The sequence below is a fragment of the Mus musculus genome, chromosome 11, assembly GCF_000001635.26.
Source record: "Mus musculus strain C57BL/6J chromosome 11, GRCm38.p6 C57BL/6J".
Taxonomy (NCBI): Eukaryota; Metazoa; Chordata; class Mammalia; order Rodentia; family Muridae; genus Mus; species Mus musculus.
In genome coordinates, this window is record NC_000077.6 from 120,582,889 (window position 1) to 120,608,308 (window position 25,420).

The 25,420-nt window shown below is 46.6% G+C and overlaps 2 protein-coding genes across 4 annotated transcripts; one reads left to right on the plus strand and one right to left on the minus strand.

The window, feature by feature from the left end:
- Positions 1–11,615: 11,615 nt before the first annotated feature.
- Positions 11,616–15,511, minus strand: Alyref (Aly/REF export factor). 2 transcript variants are annotated; one of them, XR_001779950.2, is made up of 7 exons: positions 15,217–15,511; positions 14,747–14,878; positions 13,032–13,179; positions 12,720–12,832; positions 12,367–12,430; positions 12,092–12,266; positions 11,616–11,979 (listed from the first exon to the last, which is right to left on the minus strand). XR_001779950.2 is itself a non-coding variant. In NM_011568.1 (6 exons), the coding sequence occupies exons 1-6, from the start codon at positions 15,448–15,450 to the stop codon at positions 11,965–11,967; spliced, it is 768 nt and encodes a 255-aa protein (NP_035698.1). In that variant the 5' UTR covers positions 15,451–15,477; the 3' UTR covers positions 11,628–11,964. The 2 variants fall into 2 exon arrangements, 1 of the variants encoding a protein (NP_035698.1); NM_011568.1 differs by lacking the exon at positions 12,720–12,832 and having other exon boundaries at positions 11,628–11,979; positions 15,217–15,477.
- Positions 15,512–15,532: 21 nt separating this feature from the next.
- Positions 15,533–25,310, plus strand: Anapc11 (anaphase promoting complex subunit 11). Of its 2 annotated transcripts, none has more exons than NM_025389.4 (3): positions 15,533–15,716; positions 16,354–16,480; positions 22,393–25,310. In NM_025389.4, exons 2-3 carry the CDS (start codon positions 16,372–16,374, stop codon positions 22,536–22,538), a joined length of 255 nt encoding a protein of 84 aa, NP_079665.1. In that variant the 5' UTR covers positions 15,533–15,716; positions 16,354–16,371; the 3' UTR covers positions 22,539–25,310. The 2 variants fall into 2 exon arrangements, with proteins under 2 accessions (NP_079665.1, NP_001033319.1); NM_001038230.2 differs by having other exon boundaries at positions 15,644–15,982.
- The last annotated feature ends 110 nt before the right edge of the window (positions 25,311–25,420 follow it).

Below are 25,420 nucleotides of genomic sequence, written 5' to 3' on the forward strand. Positions count from 1 at the left end.
TGTGTGCAGTACCCATAAAGGTCAGAAGAGGGCATTGCATCCTCTGGAACTGGAGTTAGAACAGTAGTGGGTTCTGTACTGTACTGGGAATCAAACCCAAGATCTCTCTCAAAGAGGAGCCAGTGCTCTATGAACTGCTGAGCCATCTTTTTAGCCTGCCCATGCCCAAAGATTTTTTATACGGTCTAGCTACATACATACAGTGATTCACATTTGAAAAAAATCACAAAGATCATTAAAAGTCCAGTCAGCATTTCCCTGATTTATTTTATATATATATATATATTTTTGTTTTTGAGACAGGGTTTCTCTGTGTAGCCCTGGCTGTCCTGGAACTCACTCTGTAGACCAGGCTGGTCTTGAACTCAGAAATCCGCCTGCCTCTGCCTCTCAAGTGCTGGGATTAAAGGCTTGTGCCACCACTGACTGGCCCTGATTATATTTTATGAATTCTTTAAGTTTGCATAAAATTTTGTAAAATTTGAGTGCTTAAAAAACATTGAGAGGCTGGCGAGATGGCTCAGTGGTTAAGAGCACCGACTGCTCTTCCAAAGGTCCTGAGTTCAAATCCCAGCAACCACATGGTGGCTCATAACCATCCTTAACGAAATCTGATGCCCTCTTCTGGAGTATCTGAGGAAAGCTACAGTGTACTTACATAATCTTTAAAAACAAAAACAAAAACATTGAGCCAGGGGCTGGCAAGATGGCTTAGAAGTTAAGAACACTGACTACTGCTCTTCTAGAGGATGCAGATTCGATTCTCAGCACCCACATGGCGACTCAAACCTGTCTGTGACTCTGGTTCCAGAGCGTCTGACACCTTTACATAGACACATGCAGGCAAAATAACAATGAACATTAAATAAAAATAAATACAATTTACATATGATATATCATAATTGTATAATTAAAACATATTAATATAATAAATAATAAATAAAATTAAAATATATTGAAGCAGGTTGTGGTGGCAGCACACAACTGCTCCCAACACTTGGGAAGCAGACACAGGCAGATCTCTAGGAGCTCTCTAGCTCTATAAGTTTGAAGCCAGCCTGGTCCACTGGCTTACAGAGACAACAAAGGATGCACACAAAAAAAACTTGTCCCTAAAAACAAAGATAGATAGGTAGGTATGTAGGTAGGTACAGGCAGACAGCTGATAGATAGCTGCTCTTGCATAGAACCTGGGTTCAGTTCCCAGCACCCACATGGCTGCTCACAACCATCTGTAACTCCTTTTCAAGCCAAATGCCCTCTTCTGGCCCTGGAGGGCACAGCATTTACACTGTACACTTACATACACACGGAACACACAGAAAAATAAAATCTTTAGCTGGGCAGTAGTGGCACACTCCAGAGGCAGAGGCAGATTTCTGAGTTCAAGACCAGCCTGGTCTCTATAGTTTCTCCAGGACACAGAGAAACCCTATATAGAAAAGCCAAAAATAAAATCCAAAATAAAATCTTTGAAAAACAAAACCAAGGGCTGGAGAGATGACTCAGTGGTAAAGAGCACTGATTGTTCTTCCAGAGGTCCTGAGTTCAATTCCCAGCAATCACATGGTGGCTCACAGCCATCTGTAATGGGATCTGATGCCCTCTTCTGGTGTATTTGAAGAGTGAGAGTATATTCACATGCATTACATAAGTAAATCTTTAAAAAAAAAAGAAAAGAAAAAGAAAAAAGAAAAACAAAACCAAAATAGTGGCTTGCAGGTGTCACACTTTCATACAGCACTTGCAGCCCAGATTTTCAAAACCAAACCAAGCCAAGCTAAACTGTAGACATTGTAATTGGTCTGGGGTTTGCCCTTGTTAGTCCTATAGGATGGCTTACAACTTTTATTAGCATATGTTTGGGAACTGAAAGTTGTGGATCAAGGTATTTTGTAAATCGATATTCTTTTTTTTTTTAAAGATTTATTTATTGTTATATGTAAGTACACTGTAGCTGTCTTCAGAGACTCCAGAAGAGGGCATCAGATCTCATTACAGATGGTTGTAAACCACCATGTGGTTGCTGGGATTTGAACTCAGGACCTTCGGAAGAGCAGTCAGTGCTCTTAACCACTGAGCCATCTCTCCAGCCCTGATATTCTTTTTTTTAAAGATTTATTTATCTCATTTATATGAGTACACTGTAGTTGTTTTCAGACACACACCAGAAGAGGGCATCAGATTCCGTTACAGATGGTTGTGAGCCACCATATGGTTGCTGGGAATTGAACTCAGGATCTCTGGAAGAGCAAGAAGCCAGTGTTCTCAACCGCTGAGCCATCTCTCTATCTTGTCAATTGATATTCTTATACAATCAACGAATCACCTTCACATTGGCCACACCTCCTATGCTAGTACCTTGAGAGAGTGGATTTCCACCTATAAAGTTTGGGAGGATACAATCCACCCACAGATTGTTTCTTGAAGCATTCTGTGAAAAGACCGGCCTCTCTTCTGGACAGACTCCAGGGCCAGGACAGTGACATTTCCTCTGTGGTGTGATCAGACACTTTTGAATGTTGCATGATGCTCTTTTTGTTTGTTTATTTTTCGAGACAGGGTTTTCCTGTATAACTTCTGCTGTCCTGGAACTCCCTCTATAAAGCAGGTTGGCCTTAAATTCTACCTGCCTCTATGCAGTCCTGGCTGTCTTGGAACTAGCTATGGCCTTGAACTCTCAGAGATCCTCTTGTTTCTGCTTCCTGAGTGCACACCCAGCTTTTTCCTTCTTATTCTGTGTATATGTGGGTGTGTATGTGCACAGTGATCATGGAGGTAAGAATGGTACTAGATCACATGAAGCTGGAGTTACAGGCAGTTGAGTCATGTGATACAGATGGCTGCTTGAAACTTAGTTTGTTAGAAGTGTTAACCAGTACATCTACCTCCACTATATACTTCATGCCCTCCTGTTATACTACCAAAAACATTTCACATGATAGAAATAAAAAAATACAGCTGCTTGCATATGCCTGTGATTCTAGCACATGGGATATGAGAAGAGGAGAATCAGAGTTCAAAGCCATCTTCTTCAGCTACACAGAAAACTTGAGGTCACTCATTCATCAAAAATAAACTTTATCATGGACATTAGAAAAAAAATAGTTTCCAACTTGGGGCTAACAGCATGGTTCCTTTGAGTGAGCAGTGAGAAGGGCCTGCCTGCCTGACTGCCACCCACAAGGTGGTGACCTGAGGACAGGGCACTGACACTGCGTAAGTGCAGCCTTGAAGTGGGCTTCAGAAACATGTCCTCAGTATCTAAAGAAATCCGGAAATTTGGTGTTTTCCTTTGTTTTGTTTTGTTTTGGAGACAGGGTTTCTCTGTGTAGCCCTGGCTGTCCTGGAACTTACTCTGTAGACCAGGCTGGCCTCCAACTCAGAAATCCACCTGCTTCTGCCTCCCAAGTGCTGGAATTAAAGACGTGGGCTCCTACCACCCGGTGAAATCTGGAAATTGGGAGGGAGGAGATAAGAACTCAGCTGTGTGTATTGATTGATGGATGTAATGGTCAAAGAAATAAGGAACGTTCCATGTATGGTATTAGCAGTGGACATTTGTCCAGAACACACCGTAAGGATGAGCAGTGGTAAACAAGCTCTTAGCCCTGGTTACCTGCGTCCCTGCTACCAAGTTTAAAAACCCTACAGTCAATGTGGATGGACACGAATGGCTGAAACTACCAAGAAAAATAAAAAGATAAAAATAAGATTTATCACCAAATGCAGCTGATAGCTTTATTTTTACATTAAAATCCTTAGCAATGGAGCTCAGCAGGTAAGAGCACTGGCTGCTCTTGCAGAGACCCAGGTTCACTTCTCAGCACCCACATGGCAGCATACAACCATTTCTAAATCCTGTTGTAGAGGATCCGACACTCTCTTTTGAGCTCCGTGGGCACTGCACATGTATTAATATACGCAGGCAAAATACCCATGCATACAATAAAAACACATGGATCCTGAGGTCAAGTCCCTAGCACCCACGTAAAAAGTCAGGTGTGGCTATACATGTATATGTGACCTCACTGCCATGTACACATGAACATGTGACCTCACTGCTTGCCATGGGGACTGAGACTTGGGGGTGGAGTAGGGACAGAGCAGGAGGATCACTGGGCCTTGCAGGCTGACAGCTTAGCTCCAGGTTCAGTGAGAGACCCTGTCTCAAAGGAGTGTGAGCAGACATCCTTCTCTGGCTTCTGCAGGCATGCATATGGACGCATACACACACACACACACAAAAGAAATTTTAAAAACTCTTTAATGATATATTATTTGCTATTTTCCAACAAATGGCTGGCTAGTTGGCACCAGAGATTCAATAACAGTAAATGTAAATAAATCATATAAATTACAAATTTATAAAAATGATATGACCTCACATAATTTGTGAACAGCTAACATTGTTGAGTAAACTATGGCACAGAAAAATTGCCTACGATTCACCAATTAAGCAGATGGACCAGCTCCAGCAAGGGAGAGCAGGGCAGTTCATCACTGGGCAGGGCAGAGCAAAGCAAGCATGAGGCTCATTAGCCATAACTGGTTACCCTATGGGACAACCCTAGTTATAGAATTACATATTTGTCTACCATTGTTTCTTTTCTCTTTGGGAGACAGGGTTTTACTATGTAGTCCTTGCTGGCCTTGAACTCTCTGAGATCTGCTCTGCCTCTTGAGTGTGGGATTAAAGGACTGAGCCCCTATGCCAATTTTGTTTGCCATTTCTCATTGAATAGAGTGGTATTTGATATGAGCAATTGCAAAATGCACAAACTGTTTAGCAGAGAAGTTTAGTCATTTATAAGGCCTGAGTTTGACTGCTGAAGGAGTCTTCAGACCTGTTTACTTGTTTTAAATAACTGTGTTTGTGCAGTGGTAAACTGTCAAGACGAGAAAGGGCTGAAATAGTATATCATCTACTATGATAGATTAACCTAATGTATTCAAAGAAAAAGACAGGCCGAAAAGCAAAACCTTTTGTTTTGCTTTTTAGGACATGGTCTTCAGTTTTTGATCTCAACATATGGCCTAAGCTAATCTTACATCAGACATCCTTTTCCCTAAGTGTCCTGACTGCTGAGATTATAATCCTTTGCTGCTAAACCCAGTTTGAATGGCTCAATATCAGTCTCATGTATCCTAGGCTCCTATCGAATTCCCTAAGTAGTAAAGATGACCCTGAACTTTTGATCTTACTGCCTGTACAGGCACAAAGCCTAGCTTATAAGGTGCTAGAGATGAAACCCAAGACTGTACATGCCCTACCAATGACTGGAGCTCTAGCCTTTTATTCCCCACAACTTTTTTATTTTTATTTTTTTATTTTTAATTTTTTTATTATTATTTTTTTTTTGAGACAGGGTTTCTCTGTGTAGCCCTGGCTGTCCTGGAACTCACTTTGTAGACCAGGCTGTCCTCGAACTCAGAAATCCGCCTGCCTCTGCCTCCCGAGTGCTGGGATTAAAGCGCGCGCGCGCCACCACGCTGGGCTAACTTTTTTTTTAAAGACAGAGTCTACGTAGTCCTGGTACTTGCTATGTTACCAAGCTGTCATCAAACTCAGAGATCCTCCTGCCTCTGCCTCTTGAGTGTTGGGATTAAAGTGTGTGACACTACACTCAGTCCCTGACAACTCTGGAAATGAATATTTTTACTACATCTTAATACACTAAAAGTCAAAACTTAGGACACACTGTAGTCTGGTTAGCAGATGTTGCTTACGGAAACTAGAAAGCAGCTCTGAAAGCTCGGGTCCACACTACATGCTGAATCATCTAAGTGAGTAATGTGGGTCCGAGGCAACCTTCTGCACCGAGAATTTATAACAACAGGAAGCAAGGGAACCTGGGGTGTGAGAGTCAGAGATAACAGTAGGAACTCAGTCGCTCAAATGTCTAGATATGGCTAGACACTACAGAATAGACACAGTAGTACACACATTAGTTAGTATCCAGGTGTCCCAGCTCTGGCTGGACAAGACCAGAATTGACAAGCTCACCCACTGATCGGATGCTGCTTCCTAGATGTTGTTAGTCTCCACTAAAGGAGCCAGGGTTCCTTGGAGAAATGGTGGCTCCAGGTTGGGCAGGGAAATAGAAGGTGGGTCTGAAGCATCTTAACCGTGTCAAGAAGTAAGGAATTCTTATAAAGACGCTGTGGGAACACAATGGCATAAAAGGTCATCTCTCCAGGACAGCCAGAGCTACACAGAGAAACCCTGTCTCGAAAAACCAAAAATAAATAAATACATAAAAGTAAAAAAATAAAAGGTCATCTCAAAGAAACCCCGGAATCAGAGAGATAAAGCTATGTGAGCAGTAAAACCCGCTTTTGCTATAAACGGCCAAGAGAGTAAGTGCTGGCAGCTGTACACGATGGCAATATCAGGAGGAGGAGGGAGTCCGTTTGTTCAAGTCCAGCCTATCCAGGCAGGACAGCTTGGCTATGGTTTCTAAGAACTTACTGTAAGAATAGAAAGAAAAAAGGAGCAGACAGTCTCAGGCATAGTGGCACAGGGGCTGCTGTAGGTGGATTATTAATTCAAAGATAGCCTAGGGATTCCATCTCCAAACAGATTCAGGGGTAAAGGTATTCAGGTATTTAACCTGCTCATCCAGGCTAGAAAAAGCCCGGGATAACAAGTGTGCATTTGTATAAAACCTAATACCTTCAATTGGGAAGATCTGGAGTTCAAGGCCAGACAGAGTAGTGCACATGTGACCCTGTCTGGAAAACCCAGAATCAGAAAGGAAAAGCACATGGCGGTCTACGAGGGAGCAGCCCTTGCAGCCCTTACTTTATATAAGCACGGACACTGAATCAGTTAATGCTTCCCATTACTCACAGTGAAACAAAAGCACCTGTCATACAATCTTCATGACCTGAGTTTGAATCCTGGGATCAACATAAAGGTAGAAGTGACTCCATCAAGTTCTCCTCTGACCTCCACATACAGACAGTGGCACCTGTGTACCCAAACACAGCAAACAGTTTCTTTTGTTTTTTTTTTTTTGTTTTTTGTTTTTTTGAGACAGGCTTTCTCTGTATACCTCTGGCTGTCCTGGAACTCACTTTGTAGACCAGGCTGGCCTTGAACTCAGAAATCCTCCTGCCTCTGCCTCCCGAGTGCTGGGATCAAAGGCGCGCGCCACCATGCCCGGCGCATAGCAAACATTTTAAACACAAACACAGAGCCATGGATGTAGCTTCTCGGTAGTGTTTGCCCTACAGGCATGAGGCTCTGGTTTGATTCCCAGCACGACATAATTTACTGCAGACATGATGCCTCCAATCCTCACCCAAGAGATGGAAGCAGAACAATCAAATTCAAAGTAAAAGCTAAGGATGTAGCTCCGTGGATGAATTCTTATGTTATACACTTGAGGCTCAAGCTTTTGCCCCTATGTTACTACTACACACAAAACTCGAAGTCATCCTCTACTATACATGGAGTTCAAAGCCGGCCTGGCCTATGAGTCTCTCAAAAAAAAAAAAAAAAAAAAAATCAAAAAACCTAAAACCTTGGGGAGATGACTCTCAGTGAAGTGCATGCATACCACGCAAGTGTAAGGACCTGAATCAAGGGTCCTCAGCACACAAGATGGCTCAGGAGGTAACTACACTTGCCACCAAACGTAGAGCAATGAATTTAAACCTGGGACCAAGTTTTCTCTGGGGTCCACACGCACACGGTGGCACATGTGTAGCACCTCCTCCAAGTAAGTGTAATTTTAAATAAAAGTCACACATTCAGGAGACAGATGTATAAAGATCTGTGAATTCCAGGATGCCAGGAATACATACTATGATTATCTTTCAAAATTAAAAGACAGGGGGGTATAGAGATGGCTCAGTGAGATTATCTTGAAAAAGACCCAGGTTCAGGTCACAGCACCCACATCATGGCAGCTCACAACCATCCATAATTCTAGTTCCAGAGAATTTTTTTTCTGACATCCACGGGTGCCACATGTATGTATATGCATCCTACTTTCATCTTTATGTAATTAAAAATAAATTCTTAGACAAAAAAAGATAGGCATGGTCACTTTTTTTATTTTTGGAGACAAGTCTTTCTATGTAGCTTGGCTGACCAGGAACTCCCTATGTAATACAGGCTGGCTTCAAATCATGCAGCCGCACCCCCTCTTCCTCCCGAGGAAGAAATCACTGGAATCACCTAGCTTTGGACTTCAGCACCCACGGCTGTAACTCCAATTCCAAGAAACTTGATATCTTTTTTGGCCTCCTGCACATGTATGATAGACATACATAAACTCACTGGGGCTCAGACACATGCATGCACACAGGTGCATAGGCACTCACATATTCACATACATGCACATCAACACACATTCATGTAAATGATATCATTGTGATAATCAGTTTTTCATTACCATGACAAATATATCTGAGATAATCAACTTTACAGGATAAAACATCTCATGTCTAAAGTTCTACACTAAAGAGGCTGAGGCAGGGGGATTGTTGTCAAGTTCAAAGACAGTCTAAATTAAATTATAGCATGAGTTACTATCTCACAAAAAGAATCATTCCTCTAAGAACAGATTATTTTTGGCTGTTCTGAATCTTTCTTTGGTCCTGGCAACAGCAGGGTAAAGGTGAAAGCCATGACAGAGGAAGCTAATTTCACAGTTGCCAGGAATGGAAGAGGAATTATTAGCAAGATGGCTCATTGGGTAGACAATTGGTACAAACATCAAGTTTGATTGCTAAAACCCACAGATGGACGACCTCCACACATATGCTATACAACATTTGCAAATATATGTACACATACATACCCAATAAATAAATACGAAAGAAAATGAATAGAAAGAGTGCTAATGTCTCCTTCAGGGCTATCATTCCAATGACCTATATACTCTCCATAAGGCCCAATCTCCTAAAAGTTCTATCCACTTTATGTAGTAGAGGTTGTGTGGGTTGGAGGGTGGGAGTGTTTTGAGACAGGGTCTCCCTGTGTAGGTAGCCTTCACTGTCCTGGAACTCGCTCTGTAGAACAGGCTGGCCTTGAACACGTTCAGAGATTCCCCCTCCCTGTGCCTTCTGAGTACTGGGATAAAGGCTGGGGCTCTACGTACTCTGATTAGCACCATGGCTAGTGACCAGGCTTTCAGCAGACAGGCTTTCAGCAGACACCCCAGATCTAAATCCTACAGCCATAACATTAAGCAACATAAAGAGACGAGGTGTGATCAACTCTGATTTTGTACACTTCAATACAAACATTTATTCATCATATCCAAATTTTAAAAAAGAAGGACTTGTAATACTGCCCATCCTAGTTTTGAACTACAGGGTTCAAATGATCCTCCCACACCAGGCTCCTGAGTAGCTAGGGTCACAGGAAGTATGCATGCACCACTGAGCCCAGCAACAAAATCAACTTCTTATAAATCCACTAGACACCAAGTTCAATGCTTCTAAGTGAAGAACTGTAAGCCATTGAGGTCAAGGCTAGCCTGGACTCCACATAGCAAGTACTAGGTCAGTCAGGCAGGGCTACAGAGCCAGCCCTATGCTCAAGAATCTCAAACCTAACATGTTACAACTATTTGGAAGAGTTTTCACTTTCTCAAAAGTTGATTATGGTGATACTTGCCGGTAATCCCAGCATTTGGGAGGCTGTGGCAAGAGGACTGCCACTCCCAGATCAGTCTAGTGACTTTCCCATTCTTAACCAAAGGAAAGAAAAGTTACCCTACGTTGAATGGGGTGGGACAGACCTATATAGAATTCTAGCACTGGGATTGCTGCGGCTTGAAGGTCATGGCAAACCTAGGCTACATAAAACATGTAGTGTTGTGTAATACATTTCATTTCTTTAATGAAAAGAAAAAAAGTATCTCTAGGGACCAGAGAGATGGCTTAGCAGCTAAGAGCTCTTCTTGAGGACCCTGGTTTTCTCAGCCCAACTTAAGTTGTTCACAACCAAACCCTCTTCTGGTTTCTAAGGGCAATGCTCATACACGGGTGTAAGACATGCTTACACGCAAAACACCTATACACAGTGAAAGATTTCTGAAAGATTCTATAACTGAATTTTGGAGAAGGGAAGATACTCATGTAGAATATTCAATAGAACCCAAGGAATAGACCAAGTCCTTCACAAACACTGTGCCCATACCACAAATAGAAGACTATACTGTGCCTTTCCTTATCTGTTATACTATATTCCAATTCCTCATTTGTTCTATTAAACCTCTAGTTTGCTAAAGGAAAAAGCAAACAATATTTACCCGAGGGCCCTGCTGCAAGATACAGACTGAGCAATGTAACAAGATTAGAAATTTCTGAATAAACCATGGACCACTGAATCTAATACTGCCGCCTATACAAGATTTAACACTTGATGCCTGAAGGGCGGATTACTCCTTAGCAGGTGGTTTGGAAGCCCATTTCTCATAAAACCGCAAACTGAAGACTCATCTACCTGATGTGAAACCTGGGAGTCACCTCCAATCACCCCAAGTTGAAAGCAGAGATGGCAATGTCAAAAATCTGGGATAAGCACAGACCCCAAAATTCTCAGCAGACATAAAAAGCCAGGTGTGACTGGCATTCCCAATCCCAGGTCCCAGTGAGGCCCTGTCTAAAAACACCAGGTGGCTGCTCCAACCACGGACGGCTGCCCTCTACTCACAGAAGTACATGCATGTGGACAAAACCAGAATACATTAAGAGTCCTGACCTGTACTCCATTCTCATGTGAACACTGAAGCAAAGGCCAGCCAGGCAGTGGCCCAGCACTTAAGGGCACCCAGCCTCTGGGGCTTGTCACCTTACTGTGCTCACCCACCTTGGGCTATCCCAGCACTGAGACACTAGGGCAAGTTTCAAGCTTCCATTGCTCAGCCACACTACTCAAAATCCTGCCTCTAACCCCCTAAAGGAGCCAAAATACCTTATCTTTAAACCCAACCCTCTTGGAAATTGGTTTCTGCCTCAGCTTGCATTAGCTATTATACAACTAACTCTGTCTCCAGAGCCAACCAGGAACAAAAATATCCCAATTGAAGATTACACATGCTAGACATTTACCTTCCCCAAACAACACAATATACTTTGAAAAAGCCTGAAAATGTGCATAGACTCTAAGCAAACACTATGTCACTTTACCTGAAAATTTGGGGATCCTCAGATTTTGATACTGCCAGTGAGCATCACACAAGGACTGACTGTACACAAATCAGGAAGGAAGCACCTTTTTTCCTTGTCAATATAGTAAGAAGACAGAAAAACACAAAGGAAACACCACAGGTTCAAAGCTGAAACCAGGTTTCTCTAATGAAGCATAAGGCAAAGGAGTAGTCCAGGAATTTATGGGCCACATCTCTCTAGATATCACTCAGCAGACCTCCCCATGCCCCCTCATCACCTCATGGTGCACGCAAAACATCCAGGCAGTGCCTGCCCAAAGACCACTGCGCTCTATAGGCTCCCACCTATCCAGTTGGAGTAAGGCATGAGGACAGTGGGAAGGAGACAGGCCTCACCCACAGCCTCCCAGGCACCAACTCTAATCTCACACCAGGTACTAGCTACAGCCACAGAGACTCTAATAGCAGGATGGACCAGACAGCTCCAGTTCTACACACATTTCTATTTTATTATGGCAAAGGTGAAAATGCCACCTTCTCCACAACAGCAACCAGTAATATTTATCCCAAAAATAACTCAGTACAAAACAGGTCTGTTTCAGAATTAAAAAAAAAAACAAAAAACAAAACAAAAACCAAAAAAGAAAAAAAAAAAAACTTTACATGAGTTTTTAGATCCTATTTTAAAACAGGAAGAAAAAAAAAAAGAAAAGAAATAAAAAGAAACAAAACAAATCCACCATTGTCTGCACAGTTCAGTTGCCAACCCTCCCTCTAGGCATCACAGGCGAGGCTTCTGGGTCCTGTTACTTGTGTGGATTTGCTCAGTTGTTTAGCTGGTGTCCATCTGCAAGAGAGGGGGAAGGTCACTAAGGAGGCCCCTGACTCTACTGGCTTTTAGACTACTACAGTAGTCACTCAGTTCCACCCAGTCCTCTGAGCCCAAGGACTCAACTCACCCTTGCATTGTAAGCATCCAGCTGTGCGTCCAACTCCTCTGCAGAAAGCTGCTGCTTTGAGTTCCTGCCGGTGCCTCTACCTCTTCCCCGGCTGCCTCCACGTGTCCCTCTCCTGGTGCCACCACCACCAAAACCTCCAGAGCCACGGTTTCTTGTCATGCCGCCTCTGTTTATGCTAACAAAAAACAGAACTGTGAGCTGTCTGGCAAGGCCTTGAGGGTGGCACTATCATAAACCACAGGTCTCTTTCCCCATCCGAGGACCACAGAACTCACCTCTGTGCAGGTCTTCGCTGTGTATCAATCTGTGATGTGACAAGCTGGATGTTCATAGGGCGGCCTATGGTAAAGAACACAAGAAGTCTCACTCCAGAGGCTCTGAAGCTGACTCAGAGGGCACCACACCCTGATCTCCATGCAAGCTCTGGAAAGGGCTCTGTGTGTCTCCAATGCCCCCAACAAGGTAAATGGCCTGGAGAGCCTGGTGGGAAAATAAAGTGCAATAATAATAACCCCACCAACACCTCCTCACTCCTTCTCAGTTCAGGCTAGGAGGGCTGTTTGGTCAGGTGTTCAGGGTGCTCATGGGCAGACAGGTGTGGGTGACCTGACGGAAGAAGAACAGGTACCTTTGTCTTTACGACTACAGCCCCGCACTCAGGTTGTACTATGGCGGTTCTGAGAAGGCTTCACAGAAGTGAATCTTCCGGAAGGAGCTCAAGGAGGGGAGGGATGTAGCTTGCTGGATGGGGGTTCACAAGAGGTTGGTCCAGATGTGTGGGGCAGCATGAGAGGTGGCAGAATGGAAGAGAGAGACAAAGGGGCAAATGCAAAGTATCCTCAGCCAAGGGGGGGGGGGCAGCCCAGATTCCTACAGGGAGAGGTGCCAGCCCCAAACTCCACACGCCCCACAGGCATCCAGGGCCCAGTCCCAGACTCACCATCCAAAGGGACACCATTGTACTGTTTCATAGCCTTCAGGGCATCTGCTTTCCGTTCAAAGTGCACATCTGCTGTCCCTAAACTTCGTCCAGAGCGATCATAGTGCACAGCAGCTTTTTTCAATGTCCCAAATTCAGCAAAGAGTTCCTGGGAAGGGGTAAAAATTAGCAATTAAGCCAATTTCCTTCTTGTAGCTCAGCAACACTTGCTGTAAGTCCTTATGCTTTAGAGGTACTTGACTGACAGCCACCCAGGAAGAAGGCAAGGCAGTGGAGATTAAGAGCTGAGGGAAGGGGAGACAGCAACTGTCGCGAACAACTGGGTTACTGTCCACTGTGGGACAATGTAATTACACCATGCTGTAGATGAGGGAAGACACAAAGTCCTATCACAGGACAAAACTACAAAACTCTCTCTCAGCAGGGGTACTTTCAACTTGACTAACTGCGTTTCACTAAATACCAGAGGCCAATAGTAAAACTGTCCATTGAGCAGACAACGCAAAGGGCCCAGTATTTTGGGGAACTGTGACACAGCCCCTACTGCAAAGGCAGGTTCTAGCTCACCTTCCCCTTTCCTCCTACTGCCTGCTGCTGCCAAGTCTGAAGTGAAATGCAGCATGGAACCTGTCCTGGCTGGGAGTTGGAGAGGGAACCCACAGAGTAAGGCACTTCAGCTGCAGGCACACAGTGGGGAGTACAGCTAGCTAAAGCAGTTTCCAGTGGATGCCAGAAACCACCTTTAAAAAAAAGTGTTGAGACAGGCTGGAGAGATGGTTCAGGGGTTAAGAACACTGGCTGCTCTCTTTCAGAGGACCTGAGTTCAATTCCCAGCAACCAATGTGACTCACAACTATCTATAATGGGATCTGATGCCCTCTTCAGGTGTCTCTGAAGAGAGTGACACTGTACTCAAATCCATAAAAATAAATAAATAAATCTTAAAAAAAAAAGAAGTGTTGAGACACTGTGAGTGCTCACCAGCCTTGTTCTTTTCTCCCATGGGGAGGTCAAACAGCTGGGCTCTGGGGAACGGTACCCAGAAAGGCCCAGCACACCTGACTCAGTTCTGGCTATATCAAAGCTAATTCCCAAAATTATGCCTTGTAACCAGAGAACTCTAAATGCCTCTGAGGTCCAGTTTATAAAGAAATTTAAAAAGACACAAAATCCAAGAAGGGAGGGGAAGAGAAAAAAAATATTTCGAAGGCATGGAGAACCATGACCCAGGTAAGACCCAGGAAAGATCGCCAGTTAAGATCCAGCACAGAGACGCAGGCTGGAAGATACTCTCAGCCACCTTTCTCAGCATCTGGGAGATGCTGGACTTCCTTCTCCTATCAGTTCACCATATCGAGCATAAATCTGAGAAGCAAGCACCTTTCGGTCATGCTGGGACCGGAGTTGTGGCCAGTCTGTGCAGGTTAGAAACTGTAAGCTCTGGCACAGGGCAGGCGCTCACAGTTTGGACAGCAGACAGGACTCATTTTTAGGGGGGCGCGCGCACACACACACATACACACACAGTGTGTGACATCTTCCTGCAGCCTGGCTTATGGGGTCGTGCTCAAACCCTACTTTTTCTGAGGCCAAGGCTCTCAGGGTGACAGTGGCTGGCTCTGGGCAGCCTAGGGGAGGGCAGGTTCCAATCTGTAAAGGATCCTGGAGCCCACGTCCGCGTGGGACGAGGAAAGCGGAGAGCTCCCGTCTCCTACCTGAATATCAGCATCTGACACTCCGAAGTCCAGGTTGGACACCAGCAGCTTCCCGCCGGTCTCCACGCCGGCTCCACCCCCGAAGCCGCTGTCGAAGAGGTCGTGCTGCCATTTGTCGGGAAGTTGTTTCGGCTGGAGAGAAACCGTAAGCACAGAGACACTCGTGAGACTCGTCCCGGGAGCCCGCGACACCTCGGCGACGCTCTCCCGTCGGCCCCGCGGCCAAGGTCGAGGAGCCCCGAGAGTCCCCCAGCCCCGCCGCTCCGCTACGGACACCCAAGTTCTCTCGCAGCGGCCCCCGCCGCCACGAGGCTGGACCACGACCGGACAAAGCGTCCCGGAAGATCCTGGCCTCGGGACGGCCTCGCCCCCGCCCACCCCTCGGCCGCGGTCCCGCGCGGGACGCTCACCCGGTCCCGGCCGGCCCGGGCGCACCCTCCCCGGCCCGCGCCGCAGGTCCCCGCACTCACTCTGCTGTACGGCGCCGGCCGGTTCCTGCCGCCGCCTGCGGCGCCGCGGGCGATGGCGGGCCGGTTCCTCATAGGCCCGCCGCCTCGATTCACCCGCGCGGCGGCCTGCACTGCGCCGCCGCGGCCGCCCTGGGAGCCGGCCCTGCCGCGACCCCGGCCCCCGCCGCGGCCTCCTCGCTGGCTCCGGTTCAGCTTAATGATGTCGTCCAAAGACATGTCCATTTTGTCGGCCATGGCGGGCGCGGATTCGGGCCTCGGATCGAGCCCGCGCGTCAGCACGCCGCGGCGTCACTTCCGGCGCCTCCCCCTGCCTTCCGGCGTCGCGGGCCCGAAGCGAGCGGCGATTGGTCTGGGCGCGCGCGATTCCGCAGAGCGCCTGCGTACGGCTCGCCGCGGTGGCTGGCGCTACTTCGGAGGAGCCCGACGCGGCGCGGTCGTTTTTATACATTCCCGCGCGGAGGCAACGGAAGGGCGGGGCGCCTCGTGATTAGGCCGCGGAGGTGCGAGGGCGAGCAGGGGGCGGGGCCTGCGGGCGCCTCCCTGGGAGGCCGGAAGATCCTCGGGCGTCGCCTGGGTGCAGCGCAGTGTGCGCGTCCCGCGTCCCTCCTCACCGTGCGATCGTGGGGGTCCCGGCCGGTCCGTGGGTCCGACTTGGTTGTTTTTGCTCGAAGGCTCGGTCTCCTGACGAGCTGGCGTCCTCACCCCTGCTTTAACTTCGCGGATTAGTGACAGTCACTCTTTCCATATCTTTAAAAGCGAGGCCCTGGTTAGTGAAAACCAATGTTTTGCGTGGATGCGGAGGTTTTGTTTTTGTTTTTTTGTTTGTTTTCGTTTCCTGTTTGGCTGATCTGCTTCTGCCCCGGGATTAGAGGCGTGTGCCACCGTGCCAGACTACATGAGTGCAGATCTTTAAAGGCATCCTTAAAGGTGGCAAAATAAACTCGTGCCATTAATCCCACAGGCTCTCCTTGCCGTCTTTAAAGACAAACACGTGCCTTTTTCTTTCTTTTTGGTCGGGACGCACGGAATTTTGGAAGATGCCGTTCTTGACGAGTGCAGCACTTGCCGCAGCTCCATGACTTTGAGCTTAGGTGCTTTCGTATTCCGTACTAACTCCAGGTCATCCTCTTCCCTCAGGTCACAGGCTCTGTTGTCATGAAGGTGAAAATTAAATGTTGGAATGGTGTGGCCACTTGGCTCTGGGTAGCCAATGATGAGAACTGCGGCATCTGCAGGATGGCGTTTAATGGCTGCTGTCCAGACTGTAAGTGTCTTCCTATGCGCTCTCAGAACTTTAGCCTACTCCACCAGCCTAAAAATCCCTAGGTTTCCCAGCACTGGGTAGGCAGAGACTGGAGGATCTCTGAGTTTGAGTTTAGCCTGGTCAACAGGACAAGTTACCTAACCCTAACCGAAACCCCACCGGACAGTGGTGTTGCACGCCTTTAATCCCAGCACTCTGGAGGCAGAGGCAAGTGAATCTCTGAGTTCAAGGCCAGCCTGATCTACAGAGGGAGTTCCAGGACAGCCAGGGCTACACAGAGAAACCCTGTTTTGAAAAAAAAACAAAAAACAAAACAAAACAAAAACAAAAAGCCAAACAGTGCAAGTTCCAGGATAACCAGGGCTACAAAGAAAAGCCCTGACTTGATAAAAGACCAGGTAAAACAAAAACAAAAAATTGTGGGTTTTAGTTTCTATTATCTGAGGGGAAAGTCGACAGAAAAAAGAAGCAGAATACTTCAAGCCCAGGTTTGTCTAAAGACCCCATCCAGCATGATGGCAAACACCTGTAATACTAGCATTTGAGAGGCAGAGGCAGAGACTAGTGGATCTCTGAGTTGGTGGCCAGTCTGGGCTCCACAGTGAGACTCTGTTGCAAAAACACTTGTTTTATTCAGGTCATGGGGGCACAGACCATAATAGCACTTAGTAGAGGGAGGCAAGAGGATTTTGAGGTTGAGGTCTGCCTAGGCTACATAGTGATGATCCATCATTCCCTTAACCCCTCAGAATAACACTTTCAGTTTGTATCTACTCACAATAAAGCAGATCAAATTAGCAAATTGAAGTTCAGACATTGGTTGCCATATTGTCATGCTTGCTGGGCTTTTTGTGCTAAGAATTGTAAACTCTAAATAGATGCTTATAAACTATAAACACACTTCAGCCAAGTCTTACCTCTGTAGCATCCTGGGCCAACATCTGTTCCCTAATGTCTAATTACTGGGGTTTGGGCTATACTCAGCATCTCAGTATTCTTGGTCTTTCTTCCTCTTTGATCTAAATAGCCTCTTCTTACTCTACTTCCGTTTTGAAGGGGCTTGAATTTTATGATCATAATGTGTTTTGCAGAATGCAAAAGGTTTTACCCTTTTTTTGTTTGTATGGCTCCTATGTTTCTGGTGTGTTACATGAGGTAGAAATGTTTGATTACCTTGAGAGGAAAACACATTTACGCCAGGTGGTGGTGGTGGCAGCACACACCTTTAATCCCAGCACTTGGAAGGCAGAGGCAGGCGGATTTCTGAGTTTGAGGTCAGCCTGGTCTACAGCCAGGGCTATACAGAGAAACCCTATCTTGAAAAAAAAAAAAACATACAAACAAACAAAAAAACTCACATTTACCTTTTGAGACAGGATCTCATTATAGCCTTAGCTAGTCTGAACGTCCCTATGTACACCAGGTTGGTCACAAAGTCACACCGAGATCTTCCTACCTTTGACTCCTGAGCTATGGGACTAAGGGTGTGCACTGTAGTGAGATTTTTGCTTTCTTTAAAACCACAGAAATGGTATAAGGATGTGGTTTTGCTTTGATCCCAGGTGTGGGACATGGGGCTTCTCAGATACTTCATGGCAGCAGATAGTTTCTGAGGGACTCTTCAAAGAACACATAAACGCCAGAGCCCAGTTACTCAGTTTGTCAGGATTTGTCAAGTAGTCTAGTACAAAGAAGAAACAAGGAGTAGAGGGAAAGATTAGATATCCTGACTGTGAAGACCAGACTTGCCCCAGTGAACTATAGCCCCAATCAGCAGGAACGATATAATCACACAACACCCCCTTCCCCTCCATCCTTTTTTCTCTCCTACCTAGAGTTAGGGGGTTGAAAAGGTGGAAGAAAGAAAAGCCTACAAAGTAGCGAACTGTCTGGCTATACAGTATTACCATGCCTAGCTTAAAACGAAATTTGATCAGCCAAGAGCCAATCATCTTGATGTAATCAAAGAGATGTGAGTTTCTTGGCTTTTGTTTGTTGGGTTTTGTTTTTTTGTTGTTTTTTTTTTCTCGAGACAGGGTTTCTCTGTATAGCCCTGGCTGTCCTGGAACGCACTCTGTAGACCAGGCTGGCCTCCAACTCAAGAGATCCACCTGCCTCTGCCTCCCGAGTGCTGGGATTAAAGGCATGTGCCACCACTGCCAAGTTTGCAAGATGTGAGTTTCTTTTTTTTTTTTTTTTTTTATAAAGATTTATTTATTTATTATTATATGTAAGTACACTGTAGCTGTCTTCAGACACACCAGAAGAGGGAGTCAGATCTTGTTACGGATGGTTGTGAGCCACCATGTGGTTGCTGGGATTTGAACTCTGGACCTTCGGAAGAGCAGTCGGGTGCTCTTACCCACTGAGCCATCTCGCCAGCCCCAAGATGTGAGTTTCTTAAGTCCTTAATTTGTTTGGTTTTAAGTTTTATCTGTATCACCTGTGATTAGTAACTAAGCACACTAAGTAATTTTGAGGAAAACAAATGTCTTAGTTTTGTTTTTGTTTTTGTTTTTGTTTTTTTTTCTCAAGACAGGGTCTCTCTGTGTAGCCCTGGCTGTCCTGGAACTCTGTGCTGTAGACCAGGCTGGCCTTGACCTCACAGAGATCTGCCTGCCTCTACTTTCTGAGTGCTGGGATTAAAGGCATTCTCATGCCCGGAATATGTAGTGAGTTCTGTTCCAGCTAGAACTACATAGTAAGGCGCATATCTCTTCAAAAAACAAAATCACCCTTAAGAATTCTCATGGTTTGAATATGCTTGGCCTAGGGAGTGGCACTATTAGTAGGAGTGGCCTTGATGGAGTGGGTGAGTCACTGTGTGTGTGGGCTTTGAGACCCTCAGCCTAGCTGCCTGGAAGTCAATATTCTGCTAGCAGCCTTCAGATGAAGATGTAGAGCTATCTCTGCTCCTCCTGTACCATGCCTGCCTGGATGCTGCCATGCTCCCACCTTGATGGTAATGGACTGAACCTCTGAACCTGTAAGCCAGCCCCAGTTAAATGTTGTTCTTATAAGAGTTGCCTTGGTCCCTTGGTCATGGTGTCTGTTCACAGCAGTAACTAAGCAGTAACCATAACTAAAGCAAGGATGTTTTGTTTCTCTTATGTGTGGCGGCTCCTTCCAAAGTGGGGACCAACCATAGTACCTTCACTAAGCTGTTGAGCTCAGAGACCCTTTATCTGGGCCTAGAAATGTGTGAGAAATGTGTCATTTGTTTTGCTGACCTGCTGTTGGACCTTCTATCCCAGCTCTCTGTGCTGTGAGTGGCTGTTGTTATTAAAAGGACCCGATTACCTGAAGTTTGATACCTCTTTCCACAAAGAAAGCCACAAAGAAAGAGACCCTGTCTCAAAAAAACAAAACAAACAAAAAATGAACCACAAAGAGTTTAAGAGTCAGAGGACAAGTGCTTGTCACTTCAATGACACTATACTGTTAACTTTATAAACAACTTTCAGGAAGATTTATAGCAACTCTCACCTTCAGGCAAAGGGTGGACATTGAGTCGGTAGAGTGAAGGTGGCTTTGCTGATCCCAGAGGGAACCATTTTTACTAGGTCTGTGACAGAAGGGATGGATGGTGGCTAAGCACTTAGTGTCTCGTGTGTGAAGACGACTCAGGCTCTCTTAACAGGGCTTGATAACTGTGCAGAGTGGGAAACTTAGTCCAGCCAACTCACGGATGTACTTGAATGAGAGGGAGTCAGTTTTAATGTGACAGTGTTGGTCAGGTCTAGTGTGTTTTCTGGATGCAGTCTATAGCACCAGATTTCTCACAGGTTAAAATTAAGTTACTAAGTGAAAATTAAGTTACTAAGACCATAATAAATCCAATCCAGGACCCAGGGGGCTTTAGGGTACAACAGTCTCGTCAAGAAGTTTTTAATTAAAAATAATTCCATCAAGGCACTCGCAAGTCCTTGTATGAATCACCCTCAGTGCACCGGAGCACTCACTGGGGACTCCAGCTTGCGGCCTGAAGGGACATCTTGAGCACAAGACAATATCTTCCTCCGCATGACTACCCACAGGGGACGACAGCTCAGTAGCCCCTGTTGGTGAGCTAGTGGGATCCAAGTCTAATTGGAAGGGGGTGATTTCAAGCAGAGTTCTGCTTGAAGTTAGGAGCCACCGGTGGTGACTTTAGTCTTTGCACTCGGGAGGCAGAGGCAGGTGGGTCTCTGAGTTCAAGACCAGCCTGGTCTAGAGTGAGTTCTGAGAGAGCCAGGGCTACACAGAGAAACCCTGTCTTAACAGACAAACAAACAAACCTGTCTTTAAAACAAACAGACAAGAAGGAAGAAAGGAAGGGAGGGAGGGAGGGAGGGGCTTGGTAGACACAGATATGACAGATACAGGACTGGGGCCCCCAGGTTGGACAGGGTACAGTGAGGCCGATACTGCTGTGGGGCAGATGTTCTGTTTCTAGGCCAGGGAAGTCAGGAATGTTTGTTTGTTTGTAACAGGCTCTCATTTCTCGTGTCCTAGGTCAGCCTCAGAATCCTCCTGTAGCTGAGTGTGGCTTTGGACTCCTGATCCTCTTGCCTCCACCTCCCTTCCTGAGTGCTGGGATAATCCTCTCCTGCAAGGCCGAGGGTAGAGTGCAGAGCTTTGGACACTCTGAACAACCATTCTCTCAGTGGAACTACATTCCCCTTACTCCCATCCCTGCTATTTGTTTATTTTTAAATTTTACTTTAAACATATTTATGCATTTTTATTTTCTATGTTTTGCCTGAGTGCATGTATTTACCACATGTATGCAGTGTCTGGGGGAACCGGAAGAGGGTGTCAGATCTGCTGGAATTAGAGTACGTACAGATGGCTGTGAGCTGTCGTGTGGAAGCTAGGGACTGAACCCTGTTAGCTCTACAGCCCCCTATTAGTTTTGATTATGATAATCTATATAATCTATCTCCCCTTGGACTTGGACTTGCAGAGTGTCTGCAGCCTGTGCCCCCTGGCTTGGGGTGGAAGTAGGAGTTGTGGTTGCTTGCTTTTTTTTTTTATTTTTTTTATTTTGAGATAGTGTTTCTCTGTGTAGCCCTGGCTGTCCTGAAACTCCCACTTTAGACCAGGCTGGCCTTGAACTCAGTGTGTGTGTGCCTGTGCATATGTTTATGTATGTGTGTCTGCATGTATGTGTATGTGTCTGTGTGTCTATGTGCCTATCTGTTTGTCAGCCAGAGGTCAGCTTCAGAGGTTCTGTCCAGCTTCTTTTCTCCCCCCACTTTCCATTTCTCCCTCTTGCTCCGGCCCCCACTTGCTCCAGGTCCCACTTGCTCTGGCCCCCCCATGTTCACTCCGGCCCATAGGTTCTTTATTTTGTTTCTCATTATGGATGGTTGTGAGCCACCATGTGGTTGCTGGGATTTTAACTCAAGACTTCCGAAAGAGCAGTCAGTGCTCTTTGGAGTTGAGGTTTCAGATGAAGAAGGTAACAGGTGCTGATAAGTCCTCTATTAGTAACTGTCCCATAAACACCAGTGTCCCCAAGATCCATAGTGCAGTAGATCTCTGATGTCCAGGGAAGAGACTTTCCAGGTTTCAGGATGCCTGTAATGAAGACAAAGAGTTCTCCACTCAGGCTGTGAGTCGTTGGTATTACGGGTCAGTTTTTCACAGAAAGGTGTGAGAAAGGGACCAGAACCTAGTGGGCCAGGCCTCTCCCCTCTGAGGACACTTCACTTGCTATAGAGGGAGTCACTGCAGATCTGTAATGCCGTGGGCCATGTCTGGGGATGATTTGGGTCACAGCCCTACTTTTTGTCTCCTCTGAGAATGAGAGGCTCTCTGCCAGTGATTAGAGCTGTTGACTAATGTCCCAGAGGTGCCTGCCTGGCTTGTCACATGCTCTGTGTGTTTTATCTGGTTCTTTACCTAAGGCCAGTCTCTCCTTCTTGCAGGTAAGGTGCCTGGTGATGACTGCCCCCTCGTGTGGGGACAGTGCTCCCACTGCTTCCACATGCACTGCATCCTCAAGTGGCTGAATGCGCAGCAGGTGCAGCAGCACTGCCCCATGTGTCGCCAGGAGTGGAAGTTCAAAGAGTGAAGCCCGTGCCGTGCCACTTCCCTCTCCTGTGCTGTGCCAGGCTCAGCCCCTTCCCTCCCTCCCCTCCCCCAGATACAGCACCCCAAGTCCCCTCCACACAGCACAGTGGTGCCCAGAGATCTCGGTCTGTGCCGGGGACAAGGATGCTTTCTGTTTGGCTGGGACAAGGTTGAAAGGAGCTTTGCTGACTGTTTTGTTTTCCCATCACATTGACACTTTATTCAATAAGTAAAACTCATTACAGTTCCGAGCCGTGCTGGAGGCCTCTGCTTGCCTGGTTTCTTGACATACTGATGCTGCTAGCAGCATGTTTTGCTATGAAAACTCCAATAAACAGCTTGATGAAATAATGGCCAAAACCTTCATCGTAATCTGAGTCACAGCTCAGACAGGAGGAGGAGGAGAGATTCAGGCAGAGCCAAGCTGGGCAAAGACCTTAGGGTGTGTTTGTGTCAAGGAGACAGGCAGGGTGCACGTAGCCCATCAGCTGCCCTAGTCTACTGGGAGTCCCGAGATCTCGTCCCATCCCCAGCCCTAGCTGAGCAAAGCTGGCAGCTGCTCTTCCAGAGCTATTTGGTTGGAGGAAGAAATAGCTAAGCAGGCAGTGGTCATTCATGTCCAGATAATCTTCGGGGACAACTGCAGCAAGCTTTTCAGTCTCTTGTGTCTTCCTTGGATGAAGGCAGATATAGTGTAGGAGGATGTGGGTCCTCTGGTGTCTTAGGGAAGGAAGGCCATTTGGAAACTATTATTATTCCCTAGAGCTAGGGATTACCAGTTATCAGGAAAACAGTAGCCCAGCCCTGATGTGTTAAGCTCCTGGGTAGAAACCAATTTAGGCTGGCATCTAGGAGTTCTGGCCAACTTACCACCTTGTCCTCACTCTCTGACTCTTCCCAGTAACACCTCTGCACTCCCTGTGTGCTCCACAGCCGGGGAAGTAGACTACTAGGGGCTGGTTCCAAGCAATCTGGATCATCTACATGTTTGTTGGCTCTGAGACTTGTTGCCCACTGTGTGTGGTATCACTGAAGTCCTCCTATTTGAAGCAGACTTGTGCTTCTGGGAGACTAGAATTTCATACCACTTGGCTATCTCTAGCATGCTAATCCTGGAACTGGCACAGCTATCAGGAGTGAAGAGGGCCATTTCAGGGGTAAGGACCCCCAAGAGCTGCAGAGGGGAGCCAGGATTGGTGGATTTGGAAGTCCTTGAGCTGACAGGTATGGTGTACCCTGGCTTGTTCAGCTTGTGCCTTCCATCTCCAGTCTGCTCATTTTCTTGGAGGGTCCTCCATGCCTCTTCTAGGAACATTCTCTGGGACTTCATTCCGGGCCATCCTCTCTGAAACAACTTCCTGTGCAGTTGGCAGTGCTCCTGAGTGCTTCTGTTCCCGGGCTAACCTCAGAATCCTTCATGGCCTTCACTTACCACTGAGGTTCTTCCTGGTGTGTTGTCTCACGGTGTCAGCAGCCTTTCCTCAGGGTCAACTCCACCCATGTAGCATGTCCGCTCTCTAGAGATGAGAAAGCCATAACTAACCTTGGGCTGCTTGCAAATGGGACCCCTGGCTCCTCCCCTTCCTACTCCATTGTTCTTCCACCAGCTTTCTCCAGAAAAGTCAGGACAGCAATGTACCGAGCACTGCAGCTTGTGCTCAGCCTAAGCCCCTTTTCCATGTGGGAGCAGGAGGCCTTGGAGGAGGAAGCCTACACCACTGACCTCAGGAAGCTCTCTCTGCTCTAATCCACCTGTGCCTGCCCTGGGTGGCCAGACACAGTCCTATTCATGTTCTGGCTCCTGCACATACCACAAGTCTCTTACATGTTACCCTCCTGTGTCCAGTATTCGAGTCACTGTTTGCTAAGTACAGGTGGGGACGGTTCCTAGGCCATACCCACTGGTGTAGCGTGGGCAGGGCAGTTACTTGCCCCTAGGGTCCAGAGTTGCTTGCCCAGGCTTTTCTGAAGGTTGGAGCCTGAGCGCAACACTTCTCCTCAGAAAGGGCAAGCCCAGCATCAGAGTCTTCCACCGTGAGCACCACACCAAAACAACTCCAACCTTGTTGCATTGGCAAGATGAGTTATTTTCTCCAAGTTCGAGGCCAATATAGGTTATAGAGTGAGACCCTGTTGGTGAGCCTAGACAGGACCAAAGAATAAGCAAGGCCCCTGTGGTGGCTGATGTTATGTTAACTTGATGTGAACTAGAGTCCTCTGAGAGGCGTGATCCTCAGTTGGGAAAATGCCTCCGTAAGATCAGGCTGAGGGCAGGCCTGTAGGACATTTTCTTTCTTCCTCTTTATAATGTCTTTACATTTTATGTGTGTGGATGTTTTGCCTGCAAGCGTTTCTGTGCATACATGCATTCTCCCAGTGCCTATAGAGGCCAGAAGAAGGCATCTGACCCCTGGAACTAGAGTTCCAGACAGATGTGAACTGCCCTGTGAGCCACCTGCGCATGGTACTGGGAATCCAACCTGTGTCCTCTGGAACAGCAGTTAGTGCTTTTAACTGTTGAGCCATCTCTCCAGCTTGGAAAAATCAATTAGCGAATGATGAGGGAGGGCCCAGCAGATTTTGAGTGGTGCTATCCCTGGGCTGGTGATCCTGGTTCGGTAAAAAAGCAGGCTGAGGAAGCCCTGAGAGTAAGCAGCACCCCTCCATGGCCCCTGCATCAGCTTCCACCTCGGTCCCATTGGAGTTCCTGCCTTGGCTTTCTACAGCGGACTGTGACTCAGGATATGTAAACCAAATAAACCCTTTCCTCCCCAAGTCACTTTTGATCATGGTGTTTCATCACAGTAATAGTGCCCTAAGACAGTTCCACATTCCACCCTTGGAAGTTGATACATCTGGTCAGTAAAAGGACAGTTCCACTTG

Coding starts and splice junctions, on each gene's coding strand:
- Anapc11 (NM_025389.4), top strand. CDS start 16,372: ATGAAGGTGAAAATTAAATGTTGGAATGGTGTGGCCACTTGGCTCTGG. Junction 16,481..22,392: donor TAATGGCTGCTGTCCAGACT/GTAAGTGTCTTC, acceptor TCCTTCTTGCAG/GTAAGGTGCCTGGTGATGAC.
- Alyref (NM_011568.1), bottom strand. CDS start 15,450: ATGGCCGACAAAATGGACATGTCTTTGGACGACATCATTAAGCTGAAC. Junction 14,879..15,216: donor GGCCGGCGCCGTACAGCAGA/GTGAGTGCGGGG, acceptor GTTTCTCTCCAG/CCGAAACAACTTCCCGACAA. Junction 12,431..13,031: donor CAATGGTGTCCCTTTGGATG/GTGAGTCTGGGA, acceptor TCTTTACCATAG/GCCGCCCTATGAACATCCAG.